Source organism: Filicampus tigris, chromosome 11, assembly GCF_054856515.1.
Source record: "Filicampus tigris isolate MCC_2025a chromosome 11, RoL_Ftig_1.0, whole genome shotgun sequence".
Taxonomy (NCBI): Eukaryota; Metazoa; Chordata; class Actinopteri; order Syngnathiformes; family Syngnathidae; genus Filicampus; species Filicampus tigris.
The window spans coordinates 7,383,137-7,395,364 of NC_141227.1; the positions used below are offsets into that span (position 1 = coordinate 7,383,137).

The 12,228-nt window shown below is 40.6% G+C and overlaps 1 protein-coding gene across 1 annotated transcript in view; it reads right to left on the minus strand.

Annotated features, from left to right (window-relative positions):
- Window positions 1-544: 544 nt before the first annotated feature.
- hs3st1l1 (heparan sulfate (glucosamine) 3-O-sulfotransferase 1-like1) overlaps window positions 545-12,228 on the minus strand; it is a 35,878-nt gene continuing 24,194 nt past the window's right edge. The window contains exon 2 of the mRNA XM_086045153.1: window positions 545-1,927. Within this exon, the coding sequence (XP_085901279.1) occupies window positions 834-1,742 (909 nt within the window). The 5' untranslated portion in view covers window positions 1,743-1,927 and the 3' untranslated portion in view covers window positions 545-833. The remainder of the gene's footprint in view (window positions 1,928-12,228) is intronic.

Below are 12,228 nucleotides of genomic sequence, written 5' to 3' on the forward strand. Positions count from 1 at the left end.
TGCCCTGGGTACAATTATGACACCGAGTCCTGCAGACAGCAAAGAGACTGCATTTTTATCAGCTCCCAGTAGAGTCGCAACTTCGGCTGTTGTTCAGAACCAAATCAATGAAAGAAACATGACCTATGCTGTGTATAGCATGAAATGATGTTTCGGGGAAATTGGCCTTCTAAATGCTATTCAGGAAAGTGATGTGTAGAAAAAAAGGATACAATAACCCATTTAAGGTTGGAAAATGTTTTACAGACATTTTACACATTTCTAACACCTGAGTATAAAGACGAGCAGAGCAGCAGTGAAATGCAAGGAAAGCTCTTGGGATCTGAGCAGACTGACTCGGATTAACTGATTCAGCTGTGGGCATAGGCTACCTTCAGTGTCCAAAACCATTAGTGATTCCTGTACTACTGAAGCTGTGCTCCAGGGTACCCATTTCCTTGCATTAATGTCTACTTTTTCACCACAGCAACACCTCTGCTAAAACAGAAGGCTTACTTACGAAGAAACGCAGAGAACGACAAACATAATATACTGGCATGCCAGACACATTTAAAAGAACAATTTATTATCAAGAACAAGGGTATCAAACAAGACAGAGATGGGGGGAAAAGGTTTATCAAGTTCATTTGATCAGTTATGTGCTCACAGCAAAGAGAAACCTTGAAGAATCTTTCCTTATTGTGTAAAAGTAGTTATTGAGTCAGCAGGAACTAGAGAAGACAAGTCTAGAAACTGAGAGGCTTTAAATGTCTGTTCTGTAAAGTGCTTTAGGTCTCATTTTGACCTTCTTACAGACTGCCTCCTTTGAGTAGTATGTATGTACTGGTGTTTTATTATTGCCAATTGAAGGTGCGCTTCACCAGCCTAAAGAAGGTTCTGTTGTGCTCCTGCAGGTAAGAACGGAGTTGTTGGAGCACGGTACTGTTGACCACAGGGTGCGGCCGCCCCTTTGACTCGTGCAGACATCGCTCTCGACCATCGCTTCGAATACAGTAAAATCCCTTAGTCTGATTGAAGTAGAAGTTGGAGGCGACTATCCTGGGAGGCAAATTGAGGAACCGCTCCACTTTTTGAAGTTCTGGCAAGGGGTCATGAATGAGCAAATCCCCATCGACAATATGAATCTGTTCCAGAGGGAAATGACGCAGCCAGTTGCGCATGTGAATGTCGTACAAGCTCCTTTGAATGGCCTTGTAGCGGGTATTCAGGGCACCGTTTCGCACTAGAAGGTTCTCGATAGCCTGAACTGGTTTGTGGTTCTCCAGGCGGTTGAAGTACACCTGAGTGTAGTCTGAGACAACTCGCTCAGCCGGGTCGCGCAAGATCAGGAGCAGCTTCATGGATGAGTTCATCGTGCAGATGCGTTCGGGTGCAAGAGTCGATGTGAAGTATCCCGGGGTTTTCTCTACGGTTATCTGGTGCGGGTATGAGTAGGGCATCAGCTCGCGGTACCACTCTAAACCTTTGTCGTAGTTCTCATCCCAGTCAAAGAAATGCACCTCAGTTGCAGCAGCAGCAACCTCGGGGTGTATGTCGAGCATTTCCAGCAGTGCTCTTGTACCTCCTTTACGTACCCCAATTATAATGCTATGCGGGGGTCTTTTGCTTGTCCCTGGTGGAGGAGACAAGGCCATATCTTCATCGTTGTTAAGATCTATCCTGTTCAAACTAACGCCTGACTGAGGTGGGGCAGCAAACGTCTGGAGAACGAAAAGAAAAGCGGATGCCAGGAAGCACGCCATGGTGATTGACAGGAGGTTGGAGAATAATGATGAAGGGAGAGCCAAGAACAGGAACGTGTGATTTAGCTGTAAACCATATCTGGCTCTCTGGGATCAGTGGTAACAAGAGCAGTAGGAAGTGCAGGTTTTATTGGCCATGGAATTTGAACAGCAGGAGAAGAAATTGGAGGCAGTCCACAGCACATCTGTATGGTAAAAAAGAAGAGAGAGAAAAGAGAAAAGCTTTTAGATTTGACGTATGCGGTGTGGGATGAATGTCTGCATTATATGGAAATGGCACCTTCCTCTTTCCCCTGAAAATGCAATCCAGCCCTAAATACAATCCATGTCTCTCTGAGCCTCTTTCATCATCCTTCACCCAATCTTCTTTCTCCTCTCACTGTATCAAGTCATTTTCCATTGATTCTGTAATTTCTCTCGCTGAAAAATGTCCAACAATGCAACTCGTTAGGAAACCTAACTGAGGTATGCCAGAGTGGCTGAAGGCCAGTAGGCTTGCTGAGTGCTTTGTCTTCCTTTACAAGGCCAGAATCCATATTCCAATCAATACATGCACTGCCCCCCGCTTAGATCGCCTTCATATCAATGGTGCTGAGATATATAAAGACACATTTAGTGCAGGAAATCAGATGAGTTCCCACAGGTGACTTTGATTTCCTATAAATGCCAAGAGAGCTCAATAGCAGGGCATCAGAATCCAGCCAACACAATGAGCTTTTGACATCTGGCATTAAATCAGATTAATTATACGGCTGAGAACCCATTGAAACCTTGGGAAAGTAAAAAAATGGACTCTCTTTATTTATTCATTTATTTGTGAACTTACCATTTTCTTGCTTCGGCCCAAATTTGTAAAATATTATCTCTTTGCTCAGAAAAAAAACACAAAAATATGTAAATAATTTCTAATCTATTCCCAAAAAGAGGTATAGTATGTTTTCAGAAGGCAGGGGAGTTGTTGCTGACATTGCTAGTCAAAACAAAAAACGCAAGCTTTGCAAACAAAGCAGCAAGGGTCCTGCTAAGGTCGTTTTCAGAAAGATAGTGGCTGCATGGGAACAGACTTTCAGAAACATCTGCACACCTAATAGTTCTGTGTTGAATAGATTATTGGGGAGAGTGTACAAATGTTATAATTTTGTTGTTCATCCTGCAGTTAAAGGGGAAGTCAACCCCTCCCAAAATCTTTACAATACAGTGGTACCTCTACTTACGGTCCTGGAAGAAATTTCTTAAGTAGAACATTTTGTAAGTAGAGACGCGTTTTCCATGTAAATGCCATAATCCGTTCCAAGCCCCCCAATATTCAGACATAAAGGTTTTATAAAGCATAAAAATGCATCAAAATATGCAACAAATCATGTTACAATTAGATTATTGCACAATAAATGAGAGTTGTGCATAATGTAAATAACAATGATGGTTGTTTACCTTTTAATTGCTGTCCTCATCGCTTTTTGCCCTCTTTGGTTCATGTTCTCTCTCAGAAGTGGTTTTTGCCTGGCGTTTTGTAAAGAACTAATTTAATAACGTGGCGACTGTCAATACCTTAAGGTCATACTCTTTGGCGAGATCAACCAAACGCATCCCCTTTTCATACTTTTCTATTATCTCTTGCTTTGTTTGTATGAACAAAAAAAAACAATTTTCTCCTTTTTTTTCTTTTCCTCATTTCTAATTCACGTAAAACTATCGGAACACCTCATGGCCCGAGGGGCAACTGACGAGGACGCTGCATAGACATCACATCTATCACATATCTATCTATCTACCTGTCTATCTGCACACATAGACACATACGGTAGAGGTCCCTCTTAGCCAATGGGTTGCCAGGAAGATGCTAGGCTAGCCAATGGCAGAGCAGCTATGAGTATGTTACGTTCAGGAAACTCCGGAGCTGCGAGTGGCAGCCCATACTGTATTTTTACCTTTCGTATCTTGAAATTTATTTCGTAACAAGAAGCAATATTTTCCTGTTGATGCATTTCGTAACTTGAAGATTTCGTATGCCGAGACGTTCGTAAGTAGAGGTACCACTGTAATATGTTCTGTGCAGCCCCACAAGTCTAAACAAGGCATTCTTATCGATATTGTGTTTTTGGAATATGAGTTAAAGCGGAGGTCAACCCAAACATATTTTTTTCAAGAATATGTTCCCAGCAGGCCCACTAGTTGAAACACATCATTCTGATTCATTTTGTGTTTGTGGAATATAAGCTAAACAGCAAAATGCACTCGTTTTTAGCCATTCTTGGGGGCGACCATTTTGTCTTCTGTTGACTGAAAATTACACCACAACTGCTCACAACGACCAATCACGGCTCAGATTCAGAAAACAGGTCAGCCGTGATTGGTCAGTTGTGACGTCATTTTCAGTCGACAGAAGACAAAATGGCCGCCCCTGGAGATGGCTAAAACGAGTGCATTTTGCTGCTTAATTTATATTCCACAAACGCAAAATTAGTCAGAATGCCATGTACCAACTAGTGGGCCTGTTGGGAACATATTCTTGAAAAAAAAATGTTTTGGTTGACTTCCGCTTTAAGAAATGAAATCCACCTGGTTTTGTAGATCTTACTGAAAATGACATCACATTTACTCAGGGATCAGGCAGTGACCAATCATCATTCAGCTTCAGAAAACAAGCAAACTGTGATTGGTTGTTACCTGAGGCCTGAGCAACTGTGATGTCATTTTCATTAGACAGAAAATGGCAAAATGGCTGCACTCCTAACAAAAACAGGGTTTTTTACGATTAAACTCATATCTCACAAACGCATTCTTAAAGCGGGTCACTGATGGTGTAGTGGTACACACGCCTGAATTATGTGCGGGCAGCGTGTGATCGGTTCCCGCTCAGTGACGGTGTCTGTGTAACCAGTTCGGGGTGTAGTCTGCCTTTCGCCCATTGTCAGCTGGGATAGGCTTCAGCATTATTCTTCCCAATATTGCTTGTTTTTGTCTTCTAGGCATACAATCAAAAATGATAATGTTATAATATTTATACAATTAAAAAAATACAAAAAAAAAAATCATTTTTTTTTTAAATAAAAAAAACAAACATTCTCTCCCAAGTCTGAGCTTATTACAGATATTGGCTGTTGCAGCTTGTGTAACATATATGAATATTATATGGCATTAGGAGGGTAAATAATATGGTAATTTTGCATTAACATAACAATTAAATTCATACCATTTCCCAAGGAAAACTGTTTTACCATAAGGAGAACAGTGTACCCATGGAGACCCATGATCACTTTCTTGGACAAAATGTACTTAATTCCATTTCAAGACATGCTTTTATAATTACAATGTTTTTTGTAATTGTGGTGGAGAAATGGCCTTAAGGTAGTTGGTCAAATTTAATAAAAGGTATTGTGCTATATCCATCCATCCATTTTAATAACCCCTTATCCTGTCCAAGGTGTTGGGGAGCTGGAGCTTATCCCTTCTGAATTCTGACCGTGAGACAAACTACAGTACACCCTTAACTGGTCGCTAACCAATCACAGGACACATAGAGATAGACAAGCAGTAGCCCTCACATGCACACAATCACTGAGTGGGAACTGAACACAAACTGTCTCAACTCAGCTGAATGAACAACTACACAATCAGTCATTATTTTACAATCGAATCTTACAAAATAACATGAAAATCTGTTTCAACTTCAATTGTGTTTGCAAAATTCCAGTTCTTTTTATAATCATAAGGAACATAATACACACAGCAATGAATAAATGTTTTGTCGTGTCACGCAATGCCATCACCGGTCATTCTCTTACCTAATGCAATTTTTCAATCACACAAAAGCGTGACTCATGCATTCACTTTACATGTGGCCAGTGTAGGTCTGGCCCAAAGAGGTGGACTTAGGGGAGCCATTCCACCCTACAGCACCAGTGGTAGTACAGTGTGGCCTTTATGTGCTGTGACAGGCGCTCCTGCCTGTCAGCCATTCCATGGCCAAGAGATGCCAAGTCCAATGCTAGCAGCTCAGCAGCTCCACAAACCTCCTGTCTCATCCAATCCCACTCGTCTCAGAGAACACCAGCACCTGGAAGGAGTCATTGTTTCACACTATACACTGCCCCTCATTGCTTTAACCACTTAACCAAGTCTATTTCTACTGAACACGTGGGCCAGTGTGAGGACCCCAGACACATGTACACTTGAGTGAGACAGAGAATACCGTGTAGATGTGGTAGTGATTCACAACCACACAGTGGCACATTAATGTGTGTACATTCTATGGACATTTTTGTTTGCTGGTGTTTATGGTTTCTGAAACGTACTGTTTGCGGCTTGCCTAAGGTACATAAACACTAGTCTAAATCACAGAAGAGGTGAAAATATGCAGTGGGGTCAAGTGATGACTGAGGTCACTTTTCCATTGGTGGCATGCTGTGTGCCTGTCCTTCGGACACACTACAGGTGTGTCATCTTAATCCCCCGATGTGTGAGCAGCAGCAGTAGTCAGAACAAATGGGCAAGGTGAAATGTATCCATGGCGGAATTGGAACGTTACTGGACACACTCAGCACACAGCTGTTTGCAAGGTTATTGCAGGGGTGTTGAACCCCGGTCCTCGAGGGCCACTGTCCTGCCTGTTTTCCATCTCTCCCTGCTGCAACGCACCTGTTTCAAATGATCAGCTCATCAGCAAGTTCTGCATGAGCCTGATCCTGATCCTGATCGTTTGAATCAGGTGTGTTGGACGAGGAGCCCTGATACACCAAACCGACGTCGGAGGTCGTTAAGCGTCGTTGCGTCGTTGCGTCTTTAAGCGCCGTCTGATTGATGTAGTGGCCACCGTCGAAGTGTCGTAACCCGTCTGCAAGCGTCTTAGGGGCGTTTACATATGTTGAATCGGCGTCGCCAGTCGTGACATTTGGTCACTCTGATCAGCACAAATCAGCGCGCGGAGCACCATCGTGAAGTGACAAAGGTGGAAAAACAGTGAGCATGCCTCCGCTGCCTTAATCTTCTTACAAGTACAAGAGCGAGGGTTGACAATGTAAGTATTCCACAATACCGTGTCAAGAACGTGATGGTTTACTTCGCGTGGGAGTTCATTGTGAGTGAAGAATAGAGCAGAGTGCATTGTTTACGTTGTAACAATGAGAAATGGTGACTACCGCCTCCAATGGTATGGAAGGGTATTACATCTTATGCATGCGCAGAAGGTACTTTAATGGTCAGCGTCGCTGTCTGTCTTTGCGGTGTGTTTTGCCAACGTGACGTGCCGACAGCCGGCCGGATGCCACAGGGGGTAAGCGTCTGTCACTGTTGGTGAACGTCGTTTTGGTGTATCAGGGCCTTAAGACATGCAGGAGGGCGGCCCCCGAGGACTGGAGTTTGACAGCGCTGATTGTGAGCATCAATTATGTTTTTTGGCCATCACATAGTTAGAAGGCTACTTAGTTCATGGAAGATGATCTAGAGTTCTGTGACCCTGCTACAGTATGATTCTGTGAGGTAGACAACTGATGCTTTAGTACAAATAAATGATTCCATCACAAATAACTCATGGCTTTACTATTTAAACAGCACATTAACAATAAAAAGGGCTAAAATTTTCACTGAGATAAAAGTGCTATTTTGCGGTTGATGTCTGGCATTGTCATCCTCAGGGTTAGGGTTAGGTAGCGTGCACGCATGCGTGGGTGTGGGTGAGATGGGGTGGTGAGTTGGGGCTACTGGCGGTAAATGTTGCCTTCATAAGATTCATTTGTCCTCTTTCAGTCTCAACTTTATAGAGTAAGTAAATCTACTTTTCCTCATGGGATGAATTGTCTATCTATCTCCACTCCACAAAAATATAAACGCAACACTTTTAGTTTTGCTCCCAATTTTTATGAGATGAACTCAAAGGTCTAAAGGTTTTTCCACAACTTGTGATAGCGAGCACTTCTACTTTTCCGAGATAATCCATCCCACCTCACAGGTGTGCCATATCAAGATGATTAGACACCATGATTAGTGCACAGGTATGCCTTAGACTGCCTTCAATAAAAGGCCACAAAGTAAGGATACACCCTCGTACCGTCCCTGCAGATGAAACTTTCTGCCAACTTTCTCAGAAGAGCTACCAGTAAAACACTTTAATTTTTGAATTGGGGAGTTGGGAAGAAGTGGCTCCTTTCACACACTGGGTCCCATTCACTTTAATTAGAGGTCTACAGCCACCAGAACGGAGCATCGCCACTTCCCCGGCCCGACGGTTGTGGCTCCCGCCTCGGGGATGGCGGCTTTGGGCAGTGCTGACGGGCTTCGGACACTGCAGAGTGAAGACGACAAGCCGTTGACTTGGAAGGGCCAAATGAATGACAGTGAGCTCGGAGTGGTGTGTGGTGTGGGGCTGTCTGGGACTAATGGAATCGTGGCACTAGTGCCGAGTGATAACAACTGTTCAGTTACTGTTTCGTGGGTGTTGTGTGCATGTCATGAAAGGTGTGCGGTGCAGACCGCGCAGCTCTTTCTGCGCTGAATTTAAAGGGCATAAGTGGAACCGCTTCGATTAGCCCCGAGTTAGCTGCCTTTCATAACATAACAACGTGCATGCAATGTAAACGTCCGCTTATAGCTAGATACCAAAGAAGATACCAAAAGAAAGAAAACTCCACCCATGTTGACTGCACTTTACGCTAGACTTGCGCTGGGTATGAAAATAGGGCACATAGTGTGGGAGTAACTGTGCTTCATTCACGCTAAATATTGACTTATGAAATATTAATGTTGTTTGTTATTTCGTATGGTTAACATGCATCAGATTTTATTGATCCATGCACATTTTCTGAATATCAAAGAAACAAAACTTAAAAACTTAACAAAACTTAAGCGCTGCATTGCATATTATATAGTTCAAAACGAATAGACCTTTCAAATTAGAGGACAATCTCGGCCTTTTCAAGCCTGTCATTGTTTGGTATTTGATGCTTTGCTCTCTTCAAGGCATTGTATCCTTATGAGACAAAATGGAGTATGACCTGAGTTCATTTATATTTGTATTGTATTGTATTTTCATGGTGAAAAAAGTGACCAAACAACCTAAACCTAACCTGCAATATTTCGATTATGAAGTAAAACCTGTGGACTACATCATGAATTTAATGATTTAAAGTCTTTTAAACATGTTCAGTTATCGCTTATCTTGCACGTACCACTACTGTAAAAGTGTCTTTATATGAGTCGGCAATATACTGCTATACAGTTGCAGCTAGTTCAGTCAACACCAAACATAAAAAAGAGGATATCACTTGACTTCACCCTCAACTATGAGGCCCAGCTTTACAATGGCAACCTGAGACTTGATGTACTATGGTGATGTTAGCAAAATGAACATTCCAGACTTCAAATGTCCCCGGGACTCATTCTTAAGAAGCATTTTGAGTTTTTTTTATGCCCAACATATCAAGATTAAAAGAACTGCATGCCTGCTGCAATTTTCAGCTTTTAATTTTTTTCTTTACCACTGCCTTTTATTAAATCACCTTTGAGTCTGCACTGTAACTTAACTGCTGGGTTGTATGCGTGTTATTGTCGTTTGCTAGCTTTTATATTTTACATTACTCTATTATATTATTGCTGTATGTCTTTTTTATGTTATTTTGTTTGTACAGAACTATTGGGTTTTCATTTTTATTTTTGAGTTTATCTTAATTATTGCTTTTTGCTTTAGTGTAAGGCATATATTTGGTCCAAACATTCATAATGTATTTATTACTTACACACATACATACATACATTATATTCACACTGCGCTATATAGGAGAAACTGTTTGATTATCAAATGTGTTTTCCATTCACCCTCTAAGACTCAATACACAATCCACCGTACGCATGTGGATAGTGTTATTGCTATATCATCTAATGAGATTGAATGAAATAGTTATATAAATAAAATAAAATCTTACCATCACCAAGATAACGATGCTAAGTTTTAATGTTTATTATTGGGATTGTAGTTTGCATAAATGCATTGCACACTGACTAGTGGGACTATTATTTGGTCATGTTATTTTACTGTGTGGGAGGTGTAAAATACAAGAAACATCTGTCAGATTAGTCAGATTATGGTGCAGTACTGTGCACCATACAACAACTGCAATGTGTTTTATTGACATAGATATTAATATAGCTCGTATATGCATGAACTCTAGTTATTTAATTAAATATTTCATTATCCAGGTAAGGCAATTAAGTACAAATTCTGAAGTGTAGCACTCCCCTGGAGCCCCTAGAAAATTCCATTTTTAATTGCACCATTGAAGAAGTGGTCCCACACGGAATCAAATATCTGATTGTGGCCACTGGCCAGTGTATATAACCAACTGTGTCTCAAATTTACAATGAAATGCATCTTTCAAAGAATGCTCGATCCATCAATTTCAGTCACAGTCATCAATGTGACTTTTTGTGAAATCCAGAATAGGAAGGAAGTATATTGAAGACATGAAATCACAAATACAACTAATTGTCCTCTTCCATTTGAGATGATGATTGTAACTCAGCAAAGCAGTATTGGCTCATTTTATTAGGGCTTCAAAAACTCGTCTGCCACCAGAGCAAAAGGGCCAACTAAAAAGGGCAGTCCTCAGATGTGTACTATTCATTATATCTCAGCAGACATAAGAGAAATGCTCCGGAGGTTTACTGTGCCGCAGGGGGTGGGTTCCCTCTAATTAACCCAAACAGCAGACTCTATACATCTTCAGAACAAACTCTTTCATAACCTACTAAACCCCCTGCTATGAAGTGTGGCAAACAGCAGGTATTGTACAGCACAGCCTTGTTTCTATTAATGGGCCCTCATTAAGAGTGTTAGTACAAAATAATTACAACAACAAAGAGGCTTGATTACAAAGAGGTGAGCTTCTGCTCAATTTACATGTATGACAGTTACAATTATTGATTATTGTTACAGTTTGTGTCTGAATATACTATACATTTTAAATAAGGTCGTGGATATGCTGCTTTGTCTTTGGCATGCTTCCATTATGTCTGATTTACTGGCCAACATCTAGTTTTTGTGGCATAGGAAACCGGGCATCTTGATTTTACAGTATTTTGTCCAGCATTTTAGGTCCCTATCTTTACCAACTCCTCAATTAAGAACACAATATATTTCCCAACCACAGTCAACATAGGAACTGTACTCCCACGCACTATGTGAGTTCTCATTTAGATGTATGTATACAATGGCATTGGATGATTCTTTGTCTCCCCATTATGGAAAATTGTAGATACAACACATTTTTTCTATTCTCCCTTTCAGTAATCTCATCCTTAAGCATACAATGCCACAGACACACACACACACACACACACCCCTACACACCCACCCACGCACACACACCATATTTACATTTAGTACCATATTAAAAAAAAAAATCAACAGGTGCGCGCTCAGAGCTCAAATGCACAAATCCATTAGAATTCACAACCTTTCAAAGCAACACCTTGACCTCCCTCCACAATTACAGCTTGGCTAAAAGGCCTGCCACACAGTGACGGAGTAATGGGTATGTTCGCCTCATCTGCTGTATCTACTGTTATTAAAGGCAAGGCAAGGCAGTTTTATTTATAGAGCATATTGCATGCACAAGGCAACTCAATGTGCTTCACACAAGTGAAGACACAACACCGACAAGCATTTACAAACACATTTAACAACATTCAAAAGGAAAGCAGGGAAAACAAAAGTAGCTTACAAAAATTATTCGAATGTACGTTGACAACATTTAAACACATTAACAGAAAACTTTAAAAGCATTTAAAAGTAAAGAAATAAAAGTGGGTTTCTAAAATATAAAAGAGAGTAGTGTTGTCACAATGCCAAAATTTTGACTTTGATACTATACCTGCATAAAGTACCTACCTCAATACTGAAACCGAAACGGTACCTTGACAAAAATCTAAAATCAGCAAAAGCAGCAAAATTATAACTCACAAAAAACGTCATTTAAAAGAAAATGTTATTAATTCAAATTAGGATATGCTTGATAAGAAAATAACATTTTAAACATTGTTAACCACTTATACTTGATTATTTATATTTTATAGACTACATGTAAATTAAACTTAAAGAAAACCAGTTCCCATGTATTTATTTATTTTCACATCACTAGTAGAAAATGAGCACAGAGGTTTATTAGAGCGACATCTACTGTAAGGCAGTAGTTGAGCAGGTTATGATCATTTTCAGGGCCAGATATGCAACTGTATAGCCTCTATGCTTTTTTGGACACAGAATTAGCCAATTCAGATTTTAAGAATGTCATTTTTAAAAATAATTCTACCAATGCCTGCATTTATATGTTTATATAAGCATAATGTATACATATCAATGTATGTACATATATACGGTATATTTATTCATTATAAGTTTTTACATTATATGCTATATCTGTACCTATTTGACTACATTTCTTGTCATCCATTGTTGATATTGACAATGCATTTGCACCGCTACGTGTGCGTGCAG